The sequence below is a fragment of the Strix uralensis genome, chromosome 2 (genome assembly GCF_047716275.1).
Source record: "Strix uralensis isolate ZFMK-TIS-50842 chromosome 2, bStrUra1, whole genome shotgun sequence".
Lineage (NCBI taxonomy): Eukaryota > Metazoa > Chordata > Aves > Strigiformes > Strigidae > Strix > Strix uralensis.
Window position 1 is genome coordinate 63825464 of NC_133973.1, and position 18534 is coordinate 63843997.

At 44.4% G+C, this 18534-nt stretch overlaps 2 protein-coding genes across 3 annotated transcripts in view; one reads left to right on the top strand and one right to left on the bottom strand.

Annotated features, from left to right (window-relative positions):
- Positions 1 to 6114, bottom strand: part of GABRA5 (gamma-aminobutyric acid type A receptor subunit alpha5) — a 54514-nt gene extending 48400 nt beyond the window's left edge. Inside the window, exon 1 of the mRNA XM_074858993.1 lies at positions 5941 to 6114. Coding sequence (XP_074715094.1) covers positions 5941 to 6026 — 86 coding nt within the window. The 5' untranslated portion in view covers positions 6027 to 6114. The remainder of the gene's footprint in view (positions 1 to 5940) is intronic.
- The window catches only part of GABRB3 (gamma-aminobutyric acid type A receptor subunit beta3), a 196563-nt gene that overhangs the window by 41539 nt on the left and 136490 nt on the right, over positions 1 to 18534 (top strand). Inside the window, exon 1 of one of the 2 annotated variants that reach the window (XM_074858990.1) lies at positions 14549 to 14567. The exons of the other annotated variant lie outside the window; for it this stretch is intronic. Within the exon in view, the coding sequence (XP_074715091.1) occupies positions 14557 to 14567 (11 nt within the window). The 5' untranslated portion in view covers positions 14549 to 14556. Of the gene's footprint in view, positions 1 to 14548; positions 14568 to 18534 lie in introns of those variants that run through there. 2 annotated transcript variants of the gene reach the window in all.

Below are 18534 nucleotides of genomic sequence, written 5' to 3' on the forward strand. Positions count from 1 at the left end.
ATACTTTTTTGTCAACCATAATCAAAGGGATTCACCATGTCAAGGTGAATACTTACAAGCAGCAGCCTAACAAATACAAACAGGAAACAGAAGTAACAAAGGTTCTTCATATGCAGTGACCATAACTAATGCTTTGGTAAAATCCTAGAATAGTATTTTAAACTCTTCTCATTTATTTTAGCTTCTTTTTTTCATAAGAAAGAGATATGCACCATGCTGTCTGCCTGCTTCACTGTATCAATGTAGGAACCCATTTTCATTTTCCAATGCATCTGACAAAGAACCACAGAGATCAAACTTCATTTCTTTTCTACAAGTTTCATGAGAAGCAGTGACTAGATGAGGGGAGAGATGTAAATTAGTGCCTCATTAAGTAGAAATGTGAGGTCAGCAGTCATCTATTCCCTCTGGCTCGCTGACTGGGCCAGTCAGCATGTGTGTAGCTCAGAAACAGCCTCAGCAAAACCAGCCCACCTCCTCTCTGCTAATTAAGAGATATGGAGGAGACTTGCAGGGTGATTAGGAAAGATCCTGGGAGAGAAGGACCGCAGAAGAAAAATGTAGGTGTTGCAATGGGAGATGGGAACAAGGGATGCCAAATGCGGAGCCGAGATTATTGCAAAGGTATGGTGCTGGGGGCACAGGATAAAAAGCTACACTAGTTTCTCTGCTCTTGAAAAAGCTTGTTATTTTTAGGGCTAATGGCTGAATTCAAAGCCAGTTGAACTCAGAGGGAAGATTTCCACTGAACTATTTTTGTGGGGATGGGACAAAATATGCTTAGTTCTCATAACTGCTCCTCTGAATCTAACAAGAGTAATTGAGGCTGCTTCCTTCTATCTCAGCTATGTACATCTTTCACAGGAATAGTATACACACCTCAAATACTGAAATACTTTTATATCTCCACAAGAAAAGCTAATTAATAGATGAAAAAGATGGAGAAACAACTAGGGTGAAGACATAAAAAGTCTGCACTTCATCTGCAAAACTGCAATCCAATTTAGATTTGGCAGATCGCTTCACCCGAAAAAGAAGGCATCTGATGCTGAATTTCGGCAAAATGTCAGTATTGTGTGAAGTTGCATTTGTAGATGGATTACTGTTTGCCATTAATGTAAATGTTACTTTTTCTTTCACAGAAAAGTTAGCGTTTAATTTCTATTTTTGAGATTGCTGGTGAAATACATGTTTTGGAGTAAGTGCTGAGGTTGTCTTTTATGACATAAGACCTTTAAACTGTACTTGAAAAGTTACATGCATACATTAGATACTATGGCTCTATGAATAGAGAGAAAACTAATTATTTCCACACAGCTAAAGATTAGGTTTTATCAACATATTAGTACGTAAGCACATTATTGCCTCTCTGCAACCAAAAATGCTTTTATAGCAGGCATTTTCAGTTATTGATAAAAATAAACGTAGAAAAGAACCTTATGAAAATGCTGAGAAAATTCAAAGATAATTACATTTAAAGCTCATTACTGAACATAAACTAAACCAACCAGGAATACTTCTCATCACATTTAGTTAATATTGCAATTTCGGGGTGACTGAAAGAATCAGAAGCCACAGAAGGGGCCCATCAGTGTAAAATGTAATAACTCTCCAAAGATGCTCAGCTACCTCTTCCAATGAGTTGATCATTTACCATTTTAAAGATCACTGTCTTTTTTGCCACCTAGTCAAAATCATGACAGGTAGTATTCATAGCTTAGTTGTAATAAGAGGAAAACGTATGGTAGATATTTCATGATTTTTCCAAAACTTTTTTTTTTTTAAAAAAAAGGTAGGAGACACTGGAAAAATAACTGAGGAGTATTTTGCTACTGAAAATTATATTTTTTTTTTTCTCTCTCTCAAGTAGAGTTTCCAATAACTTGCTTTAATAGGATTGGAATTATACCAGAACTTCAGACAAATTAACAATTTGTGGAAAAGACAGTGGAGAACGCACTTGCACACTTTTGGATACTGCCAGCTGGGCAGACATCAAAGGAAATGGATTTATTTTTCTAAGTTAGCTTCTTACCATCCCTTTCTTACAGCTTCTTGAGATCTAAAAATGCTGATATTTTGTGAACTTGTGCAATGAAGACTCAATTCTTTCACATCGCATTAGGATAGAGGAGAAGACTAAAATTATGAAACTTTAATGGTGTTTTCAGATCCTTAAAGCATAATTTAATTATTTTATTTAGCAAGAGCAGTATTTTACTACCTTCTGGGAATGAGCAATTTGTGAGTGATGCAATGAGAGCCTGTTTTTCATAGGGCAACATCTTGTTGCCCTCACCCTCTTGCACCTTAACGCCCCTTTCAACATCCTGAATTTCTCCCAGGGGCATTAAAACACCTCCCAGTGCTCTCAGCTGCCCAGGTCACTGACCTGCAGCTTCACTAGCAGGCAATGCGTGCCAGGGCTGGTCCTGCACCAAGCATGTGCTGGGTAGGCTGCAGGTACACATCTGCTATCTGGCCAGCTGGCAGGCCAAGAGAAACAGAGATGCTGAAGCTGTAGTTTTCTGTTCGGCAGAGGGATTGACTGATGTCTGCCTCCTCCAAGCAGTTCTAGGTACCCACTTAGTTTTCCAATTATTAATATTGTCTAATGGGTTCAAAAAGCTATCTGGAGACATGGAGAAGGAAAGGAAAACAGGATTAAAAAAAAAAAGGGACGAGCATGACTGCATAAGGGTATGATAATTCTTACGAAATTAGTCTTAAAAATATGAGGAAGAACTCCCTAGCACCTGCAAGTACTTGGAAAGGGATAACCCAGCAGAACTAACTGCTTAGGGCTGCAGAGACTAACTTGAAATAACAGCCTGGAGGAGAGGTATGTTTAGCCTAAATAGCAGGATTATGGTCTTAGCGATAAGGGCTGTGAGCTAGTGGAAAAGTATGTGAAACTACAGACACGCCACGGACTGAATTCTGACAGCGTACAGAGAAGTCTTGCACTGGCTACATTTAATTGGGATCTTCTGTTTTCCATGTTTCTACTATTATAAATATTATTAGCAGATGGCAACTAAACTGTGGGTACACCAACAACATCCGTCCCCGTTGGTTTTGGCTCTCAGACAGATGTCTGAAATTGCACGTCCAAAACACAAATGCACAGGGACTGTGCGTCACCAGCATGTCCCCAGAGATGTGCCCGTGGACAGTCTGGGGCTTGCAAGAAAAGAGTCAGGACGCAGTAAGGTTGGCCAGCATGGGGCCGACCACATACTACCTCATCTCAGGGAGATCTCAGTGCAGGCAGCCACCCGTGATGCCAACCCTCACAGAGCTGCTACTATGTGGGTTCCCTGAGGGCCCACAAGGAATCGTCTCATCTGAAAACACTCTCCACTGTTTTATTTGACTTTTAATTATTCTCTAGCTCTATTATTAATGTTTACTTTCAAGACAATTGTGAACTATCTTGAAATGCTTCAGTAAAATACCTTAACTCATTAGAGCATTATACAACTCAAGGCTGAATTCAAGCAAGCTTGAAAAAGCCTTGACTTGTGCTGGAACATATCTGCAGAAGTAGATTCATTGAACTGTTACACCGACAACATTGGGGGGGCTTCACATCTTCTTATTTCATCTGTATCTCTGAATTTTAATTCAGTGTTTTGTCTTTAAATAACTTCTACGAACTATGACCAGTCCTCCTCTACCATCTATTGATGTGGATAAATCTCGATAGTCATTCCACATTTATGTTAAACATTAATCACAGACTTTTGCTGAGATTTCTGAAGTAGCCTAGGAGACTGAGATACATAATTTGTTTATTTTACCAGGGATTGTGCATCAGAATCCCCCAAGGTGGCTTTGGCTACGTCAGCAAAAACTGTATTTATGGTTTAATATAAATACAGAATGACTATGGAGAATCATAGACAAATCTCTGCCTTCATCTGCAATGTCTTACTGTATTTTCCTTTTTAATTTGTGCTCATTTGACCAATCACTTTTACCTAGCACATTGTAAAATGCACTGCAATGTAAGGGTGCAGTGCAAACACGGATGACGCTAATAAAGAAGAACCTGGTAGCAACAGCAAGTATTATCAGTATTAGATTCTTGCAGTTAATATACCAGCCTTCATGTAAATTGTACTGTTCTGTCCTGAAGAGTCAGTCCCAAAGCACTTAGCAAATTACACTCTGAAACTGCTTCTGCCTCTGAAACAGAAGCACTGGAGCATCCTCCGTCTTTTGAGCAGGGTCAAAATTCAGCCCTAAGGCAGCGTGTGAATGGTGCTGCGAATTGGAGCTGCAGATCTCTGCAGACCGGACTAAAATTACTAGATCAGAAATGGGGGGAAGAGGAGGGGGGGGACAAGTTACGTGATGATCTCATTTTAGTGCACAGAAGCTTTTTGAGTAACTCACAGAAAACAAGTGTCCTACTTTCCCCTAACTGTCCTGTTCTGATTATCTGCCAGGTTACAGGTCACACCAATCCCTACCTGGGACTTAAATTCAGTATTTGCTCTGGAGTGGAGAGTTCAACCTTCTTTTTTTTTTTTTTTTTTCCCAGCCTCACCTGTCTATTCTTCTGTTAGTGGAGTAACACAGTTAAAAGACCCCACACCAAACAGGTCATGCTCAACTATTGCAGTGTGCTGCCTTCTGCAGGGATGATGGAAAATCAGGAAGAACTTAAGGTTATAGTCCTCAAGATTTTCTTTATATGGTAATACTTTGTCAAATTACAACCATGTCAAGACAAGTTTAAAACCAGTGCCACTATCTAAGCCCTCTTCATTTCTATCACAAAGTCCAGGGAGCTTTGCCTTAAAACACACAGAAAGCTGGATCAAGCTTTTCCAAGGCGAATAAATCAGTGTGCAGCCCATTGCATCCTTTGTAGCGTGCAGTCCTATAACTATTCATATAAGACGCTGTGGTCACAGGCTTCCACCTGCCTATGCAGGGGACACACTGGAGACAGGGCTAAGTTTTGCTTACAGCATAGGCAGTCATCACTCAAAGTTTGGTCTTTCTCCTAGTTCCAATCTGGAAAAAATCACTTTCCTTGAAATCAGAAACTGATTTGCATCTCCATTTTGTATCTTCTTATAGCAAGGGTGTGCTTGTGAATCAGCACGTGGGGAGGATTCATTTTTTTTCTGGTGAAATCATAAATAATTGTTCTCCTCCACAAAAAAGAATCAACCTACATTTCCAGAGCGCTTGTGAAATGCTTTCTCTAGATTCCATTGCATAGCCCATTTTGGGAAGTTCTTAAGATCGCTGGCCTTTGGAAAAAACATATAAATAGGGGAGTTCTTTTTGTTGTTTTTTTATGTTTTCTAAGAGCTCTAGTAGGAATATTTCTTCAATACAGTCTTCAGAACATCACCATCAGGAAAGCATCCAAAGCAAAAATAAGGTAACAGGATTCCTTGTGATATGCTTCAGGGAAACACAATTTCTAATTATTCTAGCAAGTTTCGAACTCAGCCATCCTTCTGAGCAGTCACGATCTTAGAGCTTACTCACTAGCCTGTACCAGCAAGCAGCATGCACTGAGTCCTGCTGTTGCAGCCTTGCACTAGCCTATAGCCTGCACCCGTCAGGTGAGAGGGAAGGTGCAAGCCCCCCTCGTCGCAGCCACAGAGGCCAGGAGCATGGCAGCCCCCGGCTGTGCTACACCCAGATTGGAGCCCTCAGCAGCTGTAGGCCCAGTCTGAGCTCCCCTACCCCCCAAGCATTCCCACAAGAGCATTACAGGCATCAAGAACTGATGATATAAGATGGTAAATTTGAGCAGGAAAGCAAATAGCTCCCTTCCCCCTGACACCAGCACGTTAAGATGAAATGCAAAGCCTGCCTGTTTTGTTCGGCTGCTCCGCACCACACGGAGCTGAGGTTTTTCATTTCCTCACAAAAAACACAGCAAAAATTCAAAGGCAATTGGCAACTCACCCGAAGTGGCTGGCTAAACTCATGGAAACGCAGAAGAGGAAGAAGTTTTTGATCATGATAAAGTCAGAGACCATCCCATTGTCCATTCCAGAGGAGAGGAGGAACGCAGGTGGTTGCTTTGGTAAAGGTGCAGCTGCTCACTTTGTTCTTATGCTGCAACAATACAAAAGAAAGGTATATTATTACACAGACAAACAGCAGGATAGCCGAGTTCAGCTAATACTGCATCTTCTGCTATCTCTGTTTTTCACAAACTTATCTAGGCTTATGTAAACATCAGCTGTTTATGTAAAATTGTATATCTTCAAGGACATGTTTTACCTTCTGCTGACAGCAAACTGCAAAACAGGAAAAATTCTTAGTGGCCCAGTTTTCCCTTCCATTTGTCCGTGATGTAAGTAACTAAATAGTCACCATTTTCCAAATGCCAATTTTGACCCTTTACCTATTCCAACAACTTCCATATGCCTGCAAACCCAGGGCTGTGTGCAGCCTCCGCATCCCTTCCTTCCATCGCAATTTTTTCCCATTAAATACCCGGCTTCCCTTTCCAAAATCCCAGTCGAAATGCCAAGAAACACCTACTGCTTCTTGGAATTCACGCTGCTGATGCACGGCTTAGCAAAAAGAGGGTGGGATGGGGTGTGTGTAAAAAGTGACCTTCCTCGCAAAGGCACATAAACCTCATGCTAGCACGAACAATGACCGTCATGTAGCTGCCCCAGTGACTGCCGCTTTTCGGATACCTGTCTCAGCGACCAGATCGCCAATTTCAGCATTGTGCACTAACATTTCCCTCTCTGCCCTATTAATAAAAAAAACCCACCCAACCAAAAAAAAAAACCAAACCCCAAAACCCCAAACCAACAACAACAACAAAAAAAACCCCCAAACACCCTAAACAACCACCCAGAGGGAAGCTGCCTGGATTTTCTACCTGAACCCTGTGCCCCCGCGCTACTGTAGCTCAGCTACTTACTCTCCCCACCCGTCGGCGCAGCAAAGCGCAAAGCCCGAGCCAGAAGCTGCCTCCCGGGGCTCCTCCCGCCCGGCCCGCGCAGCCCGGCGGCGGGTCCCGCTCGCTCCGCGCCCCTCCGCTCCGGGCACTGCGGGGCCGCGGCACACGCGCAGCCCCGGCCCGCCGGCACCTGCCCAGCGACCGCCGCCCGCGCCCCGCTCCGCACCGCTCCGCGGAGGGTGGCACCTGCCCGCCCGCGCCCGCTCCGCCGCCCCCTTCTCTCCTTCCCTTCCCTCCTTCCCTTCCCTTCCCATCCCCGCGGCACCCACGGCCTTGCCCCCACCCCGCCCGCCCGGCAAAGTTTCCCGCGGCCATGTGCGCGGCGCCGGGCGTAGCGGTGGCCGCCCCCAAGGTTGGGGGCGGGGGGGGTTGCTGCGGGCAGGGATCCCCACCGCCCTCCGCCGGTCCAGGAGCCCGGCGCTTACCAGCCGCCGGCGCCCGGGGGGACGAGGGCGAGGGGGCGGTGTTTGCCCGAAAGTTGCGGAGCGGCAGCGGGAGCGGCGCGGGAGCGGCGGCGCTGCCTCCCCGCCGCTGCCAGGCGCGGCCCCGCCGCAGCGCAGCGCCGCGCCCGCCACCGCCCCCGCGCCGAGCCCGCGGCCGGGAGCGCGGGGCTCGCCCACCCCGCGGGGACCCCAGCGGGGACCCCCCGGAAGGGCCGCGCCCGGCCCCGCGGGAGCCCCGGGACAGGGCGGCGGCTCCCCGGACCGCCGGGAGCAGCCCCCGCTGCGCACTCCCCCGCCCTCCCCGGGGCAGGGTCCCGGGCGAGCCCGGCCGGCACCGACCCTCCGCCGGGAGCGCCCCAGCCACAGCCCGGCCGTGCGGGTGTCGTCTAACCGTGGGGCAGGGCCGCCCCCAACAGCGGGTGAGGCTTTCTGGCATAGAGACCCCTTCCACGCACACCTACATAAGCATACATATACATACACACCCCTACACGCATAGAGCTGGATCTGTATTCCTCTTCCGTAGCCAACGGACCTGCTCTGAACCATTCTAACCCTTAAATGCTGAAGCGCGGATTTGTACCCGCAACGTCAGCTCCCTTTGTACATCCTCGCTATGAGACATCCACGGTCTGTATCGGTATTAAAAATTTCAGGAGACCTGCGATAACTTCGAGGTTTCCTTGTGACTGGATGTGGTGTTATTCCAGAAAAACGGATGCACTGCTTCACAGCCTCAGTACAGGGAGCATTACACTTACTACGTGTTCAAGTCACATAGATCACATACTGCTTGCAGGTGTGGAAGGGTTGGTGCATTTTGAACTATCCAGAAGATGAAATGGGTGCTGTATCGTCCCCGTTCCTGTGGATTCCTTGAGATGCATGAAACGTTTTGTAGCATGCGCGTGTTACACGTGATAAATATGATTTCAATACATACCGCTGTGGACATGCTTTGAAATAATACTCCAGGCTCAGTTATTAAATTAACAGAGCTAACGAGGTAATGTCTGTCTTTCAGGCAATATTATGGATCAATAAAGCATTTGTCTTTTTCCTATATCCATAAAAGAGCCCTATGAAATGAATCCCTCCACTGAAATCGATATGACTTGTAGCTCATTGCCGTAGAGGGTGCTGCTATACGTCTGCCCAGCTCACGGGCTGCGCGGTTTGAATTGAAAACTGGTCCTTAGGAATTTAAATTTTCATGGTTTTGGTTCTGTGTGGTGCTTTGCTGCGTTCAGGTCTTCCAGCACCGATTTATGATCTTAAACGCAGAGCCAATGACATACGTTGTTCCTTAGTAACTTCAATAAATACGAAGTTGTGAATGAATGTTGCTACCAGAAGAGCTCTCTTGGTGCTTAAAAATATTTGAGTGAAGTAGTATGAAGCGCCAGTAGTTTCTCATGATAATGTTCTTGCCTAGGAGTGTTTAAATCAGATTTTTACAGTGCTTTGATTTCTAGTATGAGCTATTTATATCTCCGCATAGGGGATGTTGTAAAAAATACGTGATCTTTAACTCATCCCACAAAAGCACGCCGTGGGAACACCTTCCCGCGGGCGCTCCGGCTGCCCGCGGCCCCGCCGCGCCCTGCGCCCTCCAACTCGCTGAAGCTTCCCCGCGGGGCCGCGTTGCTGCAGGTCCGCCTCGCCACACCGAAGGGAGAAAGCCTTGAAGCCTCGGGGAAGCGAAACAGCGAGAAAAAAAAAGAAAAAAAACCCAACACAGACGAGGACGCGCCTCACGCAGCGCGACAGCGAGAGCTGCGCGATACCGTGTCCCGTGGCGGGAAAGCGCCGCTCCGCGCCCACGCCGCGCTGGGCCCCACCCGGCGTGTGTGGTGCCCCCGTCGTCGTGTGTCGCGTCGTGTGTCCCCCCCGCCCCTGTCCCGCGCTGTCCCCCTCACCCGGGTGGGCAACGGCGGGCACAGGGGCGGCGGTTTGCGCCGCGGCGGCCGCCAGGGGGCGGCCCAGCTCCACGCCAGCCCGGCGGCGGGGGCGCACGGCGCCGGCAGCGCGCGAGGGCGCTCGCGGGCCGCGGCAACTCCCGGGGCGGCGGGGCCCGGGGCGGCGGGGCCCGGGGCGGGGGCGCGGGCGGGCGGCGGCCGCCTCCTGCGGGCAGCCTGCCGGGGAGCCGGCCCGGTAAAGCCGCCGGGCAGGCAGCGCCAGTGCAGCGGCGGGGAGGAACGGGTGCCTGAGGCACGGCGGGCGGCCGCCGTACCCGCCTCTGATGGCTCCTACCGGCAGCGCCGGGTTGTTATCTTTTATTTTTATTTTTTCTTTTCCTATAGCCTTTTCTGTATCAGAGCAGTATAATACAGATCTGGTTCTGCTTGCCAGCTAATTATAGCTAATGACGCAATATATCTGAAACACGTTGTTTATAGTGCACAGTATTAACTCCCGGGCAAAGGTGCTTTCTTGAGAGCTTGTCAGACATTAATTGCGTAGTTTTCAGGTTGGATCCCCGCCAGATAGTGGCTTTGACCTGTGATAGCAGAGTTATTACAAGCAATAGAGAGATCTTTGCTTTGAAGGCAACAGTATTGTACACGTTCTCCACTGTGTGTTTCTTCAGGCACTCCCTTGTGATTCACACTTACCCTATTTGTATTCTTAGCCTCCTTGTTCGGTTTTAAAGGATGTGCTGAATTTAGTATGTGAAACAATTGCTTTTTATTGTGGTCAAGGAACTGTTTTGATTGGTTGGTTGGTCGTTTTCTGTGCTCGTGTTTAGCAAAAGCCAACACAGCCTACTAGAAGCCATTTCATATTTGGGAGAAGTTTTGCGCGGTCTCTGACATTTCTCCTCCTCGCATCATTAAATATTGTTGCTTATTTGCAGAGATAAATGCATTTGAGCTAGATCATCCTCTACAAGGGACTGAAGCAATAGTGCAGGCTAATTGGGCTGTGTTTTTTACCATAGCATGTGTGAGTACTTACACGCTCAGGAGCTCACTGGGAAATGCACACCAAGTCCTAACACCATGGCAGTCTGTATTGGAAAATGGCCTTTTTCTCCAGCAGCCAAAGGTGTCTCTGTCATTGCCCAAGCCATTCCTTCTTCTCCCAGGAGAGCTACAGAAGGCTCATGAAGTTGTGTGGAGGTGTGACATGCTGTGGGTATGACCCGAGCAGTAGGCTCTTCAGAGGCATTCTCTTCTGCCAAAACATTTCACTTCTGACATCTAGGTAGAGAGGATTGCCTGTTTTCTTGAAATCTTCTGCCTTTGGCCTCCTAGCTAAGACTCTGCAAAAGGCAGAGCTTGGGACAGTGATTCTGGTGATACACATCCTTTCCCAATAGAAAGCAGTCTGAATTCAATTCATCAGTCATTGCATGAATCCCTAACCATCAGCTAACACCAACTCAGCCACTTTCAACACAGAGGCTGGGTCTGAACAAAGGGTGAAAGTATCTTTTTCACTCCCTTCTTTCTTAGTATTTGTAGAGACCACAGCCAGAAGGCTTCTACTCAGCCCTGGTGAGACACACCTTGAGTGCTGGGTCCAGCTTTGGGCTCGCCAGTATGAGAAAGACATGGACATAGTGGAGAAAGTCCAGCAAAGGGCCAAGAAGATTGTTAAGGGACTGGAGCATCTCTCCTGTGAGAAGAGGCTGAGAGAGCTGGCACTCTTCAGCCTGGAGAAGAGAAGGCTCAGAAGGATCTTATCCACATGTATAAATACTTGATGGGGCGAGGAAGGGAACAAAGAAGAGGGAGCCAGACTTTGCTCAGTGCTACCCACTAACAGGACAAGGGACAGTGGGCACAAATGAAAAACCATGACATTCCATCTGAACACAAGAAAACATGTTTTTACTTTGAGGGTGATCAAACATAGGAGCAGGTTGCCCAGAGAGATTGTGAAATCTGTCTGTGGAGATACTCAAAACCTGCAGGGGAACGATCCTGGGAAACCCTCTGTAGCTGGCCCTGCTTGAGCAGGAGGTGGGACTGGCTGATCTCCAGAGGTGCCCTCCAGCCTCAGCCATCCTGTGATCCTGTCAGCTATGAAAACAGTGTCATCCTGTGAAACTCTGTTACTTTCCCCAAACTATTTCTATCTGCTACTGAAATGATACAAACAGCCTTGCTGTTGTGAGAGGTATTAGAGTCTGATAGATTTTGAAGCATTTGGTGTATTTATGAATGATAAGGAGGAATATTAAAAGCCTTTCTTTTTCCCTCATGCATGCCCACTCTACAATGCTGTGGACACCCATAGAACATGACCAGTGCTCTGCATTTCACCTGTCTGACAGGTCACACTCCAGACAGAGCTGCATGTGGGACCTGGTGTTTTGTGCATCCTGGCGGCAATAGAGAGCTACTTAACGGAGCTTTGTGAAAGGTGGCTGGGGGCAGAGTAACATTGGGAAGGATTGCTCAGAGATAGAATTAGTCCCTTGTGGTATCACTGAGAGAGAGAGGAAGGTGACCGCCCTTCCCATGCCAGTAAAATTCCAGCTGGTTGTGAAAAGAGACTTCTTAAGCAAGCGACACTGATGCTTCTGCGTGCTTTTTGTTGTGATGCCCAAATCTACAGGTTCAAAGGTCTAAAAACTTCATCTGAAGCTAATCCTGAGCAGGCTGCTTTCTGCACACATTCAGTTTAGAAACAAACGAAGGCTACATTTTCTGTTTGACAGTTCATCCTATCTGTTATGGCCAACCTACGCTTCAGTCCATTTCTACGTATCAGACTAACAGCTGAGCGAACATTGAGGGTATGCCTGAACACTGCTGTCATGGATTTGTAGTATGCCCTAAGCTTCTGTGTTTCTGAAAACCACTCTAGGCACCTTACAGAGGTCCCTACTCTGAGATGAGACCTTCAGGTGCTGGCAGCCTTATTTCTCGAAAGTGGCTGGCAGGAAATTTAAATGAGTTTGGATCTGTATTAGACACTTTGCCCCATTAGACCAGGGAAATGGTATCTAGAGATACCTTCCCCACCCCCCTGAAGGAGTGGAGAACATTTCCAACACTTTTCAGTCTACTGGAAGGTTTTAAATCTTGGGTTAGAGCATTAAAGCAAACATGGCCTGTTACTTACAATGACGTCCCTGTCTTTTTGTGTAAAGACACATAAACAGGCTTCAACTTTTTCCACAAACCCACCTTGTTGTCTGAATCCTTACAGTTCCCTTCTCTCTTATAGATCCTATCCTCCCTACAGGTTAACCCAGCTGGGTCAGATTTACACAGTTTAAATTCCACTTGTGTGTCTGAGATGAGTTTAAGTGTTGAGAGACTGGAGCTGGTCGGTGAGGAGCACTGGACCAGGGCCAATGGTGTGGTTCAGGCCTTGGGCTGCCCTTGCAGGGAAATGTTGTTCACAGGCTGGTTCTGATAGTTTGCTCATATCAGTTCAGCTTGCCAGTGAGATAGCACTTTTCTCCTCTGCCCTGGAAAAAGAGAATTTCCTTTATACTGGTGGATGGCAATGCAGAGTCAGAGCATGGGGTCAAACCTGCTCACAGATGTTTCTTCCCATGGAAGAATTGAGGTTTTATTCACATTCTTGCCAGTTTCACATGTAGAATCTTCTCCCTGTTCCTGTAGGATTCTACCAAAGTCTGCCCTTCAGACACGAACCTTGAAAGCCAAGCTAGTTCATGGTCTTAGATTTGGGGGATGGAAGGGGCTACCTAGCAGCAGTCCCTCCTGCACCACACAGTCCACAGATTTCCATAGCAGTATAAACTATGACTTTCTGGTTTGCTTTCCTCTTGCCTGGTGAGAATACAGGCTGTTTTTTTCTGGGTATCCATGAACTTTGCAGCAAGCAATCTCCTCCGTGAGTGTTATATCCCATAAACAAGTGCCTGCCATTATCTCACCTTGAATCCGCCCCTGGTTTCTTCTCTTGTTGGCACAGTGGTTTTAACGCAAATAAGGTTGCGGACTAGTGAGATTGGCATTGCAAGTAGAAGGAGATTTGAAATAAGGGTGTCACCCAAATAAAGTTTAAAACCCAAAGATCTCTTAGATTTGATGTCCTGGGCCAAATTAACAAACTAATTTAATATACCTATATGGACATAGTGGATACAGATGTGAAGTTCACATTTTGCCCACCTCTGAGCTGGACCGATTACAGGTTTCCTGCTTTGCAACCCCTGACATTGTGCTAATAGTATGGGAATGACAGTGCAAATAGATGTACTTAAGCTTCTTAGCAGGCCTAGTGAGAAGCAGGTGTGTTCAAAAGCCAAAGTTATCAAAGAGAAGCACGTTTGGCTTCTCAGTCTGTGTGCTTACTCAGCGGTGGCAGTCATTGCATCCTGATGTTCCCAGGCAATTGCCATTGGATCTTACAGTGCCCCGGAATTTAACTTTTAAACATAAAATATATAAACCATACTTCTCCACAGAAAGAAATAATAGTGTAAAGGATGAATAAGGGTTCTCTAAATATGTAAGATACTTGTAACATGTTCAAATAGATTATTCTATGTTAAACACAGGTGATACCTTTTTACATCTAAAATGTTAGAGTTTTCTGTGTAAATTTGAGGGGGGTTATTGCACACAAGTGAGCATCAACTCAGAAAACCTCTCAACTGGAACTTTATGATCCTATCATATGTAAAATACCTTTAGTTAATTTCTTCAAAATGGCTAAATTTACTGGTTAGTATTTTACCGAGCTAGAGTAGCAGTTATATCTATATTTGAAAAATAATGGGTCATTAGGGTAACATTGTACATGATCTTTAAGGGCTCAGTCCTCCTTTCTGATGATTTGGGTGCATCTTTTCTGTAAATACATATGACACTGCACAGTGCACTCCTTGTGAGGACAGAGCACACCTTTAGTGATACCTATGAGCAAAAAAACCAACTTACTCTGTATTCTGAAGCATCTAAGTAAGAAAGTGCTTTGTGGAGAATAACCACAATGATTCAGTTTCATACATATGATTCATAAAGATTAATCAGGCTTAAACTAGAGTATACAAGTTCTGCATCAATATTCAAGGGTTTATGTATATGTTACTGTACATGTAATTCCTTCATAACAGGAAGGAGGGAACAAATCTTAGAAGGAACAACACAGAAATTCATTGAACTAAGATGGAAGGATCAATGTTGATAAATTCTTCATTAACTACATATTCAAATATTCATAATGGATAGAAGGTGAGTGTACTCATGGACAATATAGGACTCTAATAACCTAATGTACTTAGTGATGTTAAGGACAGAGTATTTGAAGTTTAGAAATTGGTTAAATACAGACAAGAGGTACCAAAATCTAGTTGACAGTACATCTCCAGATTTTATTATACATACATATGTATGTATATCTCTCTCTCATATTTAGGTTATAAGCTGTAAATGTCTATGCCTATTGATACATGTCTGTACATATCAAGGCTATCTGTCAACTTATATTTTGGTTATTTAAATGATAAGATTGGATTAGCATGTTTTAAGTTGTGATGAACTCAGGAATTTTTTGGCTGGTATATTTTCCATATTTACTACATTTCTCTGTGTTGTTTACATGTGCACTGGGCATATTGACAAAACTCATTATTTCTGATCGACACAGGTAACTGTCAAAGATACTAAGAAATATGAGTTTCCAATTTTCTAAAATTTTACAAATGCTTTCAAGTCACCCTGTAATGATTCATTACAATAATTAGGTGCTGTTACAGAAAACACTTTAATGCATACCATTTGGAAAGCTGTAGACACAACTTACATTTATTTTAGGATTTGCAACATACTGATTTTTAGGCTGAATTTATTGGCAAGGGTTAGGTGGGAATAAATGTTCTCAGCAGTTCCAAATCCCATTGAATGTGACTTCTGTTACATAGATTCAAGTCCTATAATTAATAAAATTTCAAGAACAATGAATTTTTAAATTGTTTGATCTAGAATTGGACAGAGATGAAAAAAAAAAAGAAAAAAAGAAAAAAAGGAAATGACCTGACAATGCCTTGGTTTGGAAAAGATATTGATAGAGATTTCACAATGAGCTATATATAGCACTACAGAATGTTAAATATTAATGATTGAACTATAGCAAGCATTATAATTGACCACACCAATGCAGGTGATGTCAGTCCTACAGCTTTGTGTGAAAATATTTTGTCAGTCCCCATGCAGTAGAATTCCAAAAGATAATAGTAATAACATATATTATGTATATTAGTCAGTAAGCCAGATCTTCATGTAGTATAAATTGGCTAAGTGAAGGGCAGCGGAACTACACCCATACATCGGCTGAGGTTATGCTGTGAGTGTGACCCGGTAATTATGATTCAGTCAATGAGAGTTTGTTTGAACGTGAAGAATGAGATTTAGCACAAATATTAAGTTGGGGCATTTTGTTTTTGTTTTGGTAAATAATTTATTCAATGAAAAACATAGGTGGCTGGCTCACAAAACAGCTGTGGAGTAGGCTAAAATTTGCCAATTTGTGATAGTCAATGGAAAAAAATAAGATTAAAATACTACAGATATTGAGCTTTTTGGTTTTAATATTTCTAAAATAGTCAGTAGTATGGAAGAGGAGGATATAGTTGCAGAAAGAGTTAAGAACACCTGTGAGGAACCATCATACAGCCTATGCTTCCGATATTCCCTTTGGCTGTGGGAAACACAAATTAACTCTTTGCTATGGGCAGCCATTATCTTTTTGGACATAGGGAACTTTGTATGGATTTTCCTTGTTCTCTCCTCATAAACTGTTCCACTTTTGTGGAAGTGACGGAGTGTTCAGTGGGTCAGCTATCAGTGGGGATGAATACCTGTGTGCCAGCCCTTGCCAAGGAAAGCTTTGCCTGGAGGGAAGGAAAGCGCCCTACCTCCAAGCTCTATATTTAGGATGTAGCAGATTCAAGTTCAGTCCTGGGTACAGAGTGTTTTCCTTGACTACTTCTGCTGTAGTTTTTGAAGGAAGCAAACAGGCAAGTGAACTGGAGGGGCAGCTCTATTTAGGTCCCCAGGCTGCACGCTTATTGTGTCTGGTACTTCTTTAAAGTCCACAACAACTTAATTGGCTACACATTTTGGAGAAATGGGACTACTTGCTTAAGTAAGATAAGCTGGATTTATCACCATGCCTTTCACCTTCAGCAACTGAAAACTAGTGGACTAGTTTCAAATTTGGGGCTGTATACTTGAATGGATCACAGACCGCTGGTCAGTTGTGCACAAGAAACTTTACCTGCTTGTCTAAACATATCACTTGTGGATGCAGGCAGCTAACACCATGTTAATTTTAGCAGCCAAAGCATGGGAATGGTCAATGAGCACAGCAACTCAGGTGCACTGAAGAGGATCAAAAGAACAGCTTCAAAGAAAAAAAGTGACTTAAAATTTGACTGCTGGAATGGTTGCAGTTTGATCTACTGGTGTTTTCCTGGTTTACTAAAAAGAACAAAATAAGACCCATCAAATGTTAATCAGATGTTTTTTGTGTGGAGAGCGCTGGGGCAGAATCCTGGATATGCTCAAGACAGCAGGATGGAATGAGTTTCAGGTGAATAATCCCATAGAAGAGACCTTAAGCCTGTCAGTTAGTTTTCCACTCTGAATGTGTTTCATCATAAACTGCCATTTTGTTGAAATCAGATTATGGTGCTTTGGTTGAGCTTTTTGAGTTCCAGCATCTACACCACAGAGAAGTAAATTACCCATCCTCAAACCACCAGCATCCCAGTAGCTAAGGCATTCACCCAGGTTTGGGTTCAAGACCCTTTTGAAAACACCGGACTCAAGTATTAGTCTCTTAATGTGATGATAAACCCAGTACTGTGGCAGCTGACTATTAATTGTGTGTCTTATTTTATGGATGACCAACTTGGGCTGCCCAAGGCTTATAGAGCACTTGCAGTGGTGGCAAAGTCATTGAGAGCTGTGGTTTCTCAGCACCTCTGACTGCAAGGCAGTGCAGTCTCCAGTAATGTGCACAGGGTTGCAAGCCATGAATTTTAATCCTTTCTCTGGCACTAATTCAATGTGTAGCTCTAGGCAAGTCCCTATCTCTTCAGCTGTAAAATGGGAATAATAATAATGGTTTCCTATCTTTCGGCAGTGATAAATTCATCTGTGTTCTTGAGGCATGCAAATACTACAGTGATGAGTGGCCCAGCAAAGATCATGAAAAAATAAATAATTCTGTATTTACTGCAGGCTTTGGGTGTGCAGTAAATAAGGCACTGCTAACTGGCTGGTGAAGATTACTTTTCTAAGTAGCTGCTTATTCAGTAGATACTGTGTAATCAGTACCTACTTATCCTGTGTAATGAATGATAAAGTGTTCTTTGGGGGGAAAAAAGGGAGGCAAAGACACATTTCAAGAAAAATCTTAATACTGTTTTACAGGAAAGCACAATTAGGATTTCATTGTTCATCTAGGTTCTAGTGTTCTCCACCTTTAAAGCACTTGATTTTGGCAGCCATCATAACGTTCTTCTAAGGCAATTGTCTTCTGCACAGGCACATGATTAGGTCTGTAACTTGTGCCTTGCCATAAGAGCTTTACTCAAAAATAGCATTTTGACTGTGCATGTGTATCCATTCTTTATGTGCAGTTATTTCATCTGAAAAACAGGAAAAACAAATCTTTTTTTTTTATGTCTGTTCTGATCACGCCATCATATTCTCATTCTTATATGGCATTTTTCTGGGTTCTCAGATTAGTTGCAGGGTAGGCGACCTGTTCAATTCATTACAGTGTCTCTCTCTTTGTATACAAATAAAATCCTCTCCCCTCAAAGGACTCCTCTTTTAACAAATAGATTCTTGCTCTTGGAAATAGCAAGGAAAAGACCACTGTACCTGGTGGTATGCTAACACTTCAATTCAAACTTAGTTAGAGTAGTCTGAGCGTGTTTATCCTGCAATTTAACTGCTTATTAGACCATTGCTATCACATCTGTTAAAAGCATGTGCAATCCACAAAACAAGCTGCCAAATGTCCCTTTACAATTACATTGTTCAGAGATCTGTATTGTCATTCTCTATTTTGTATTTGTGTATACAATGTGCCAGTGCAGCCGTCCCCGGACAGAGCTCACTTGAGCATTGTTGGAGTCATGCTTACTTTTGTATACCTAAGGAGGTCCAAGCTCTGCCAAGCCAGAGT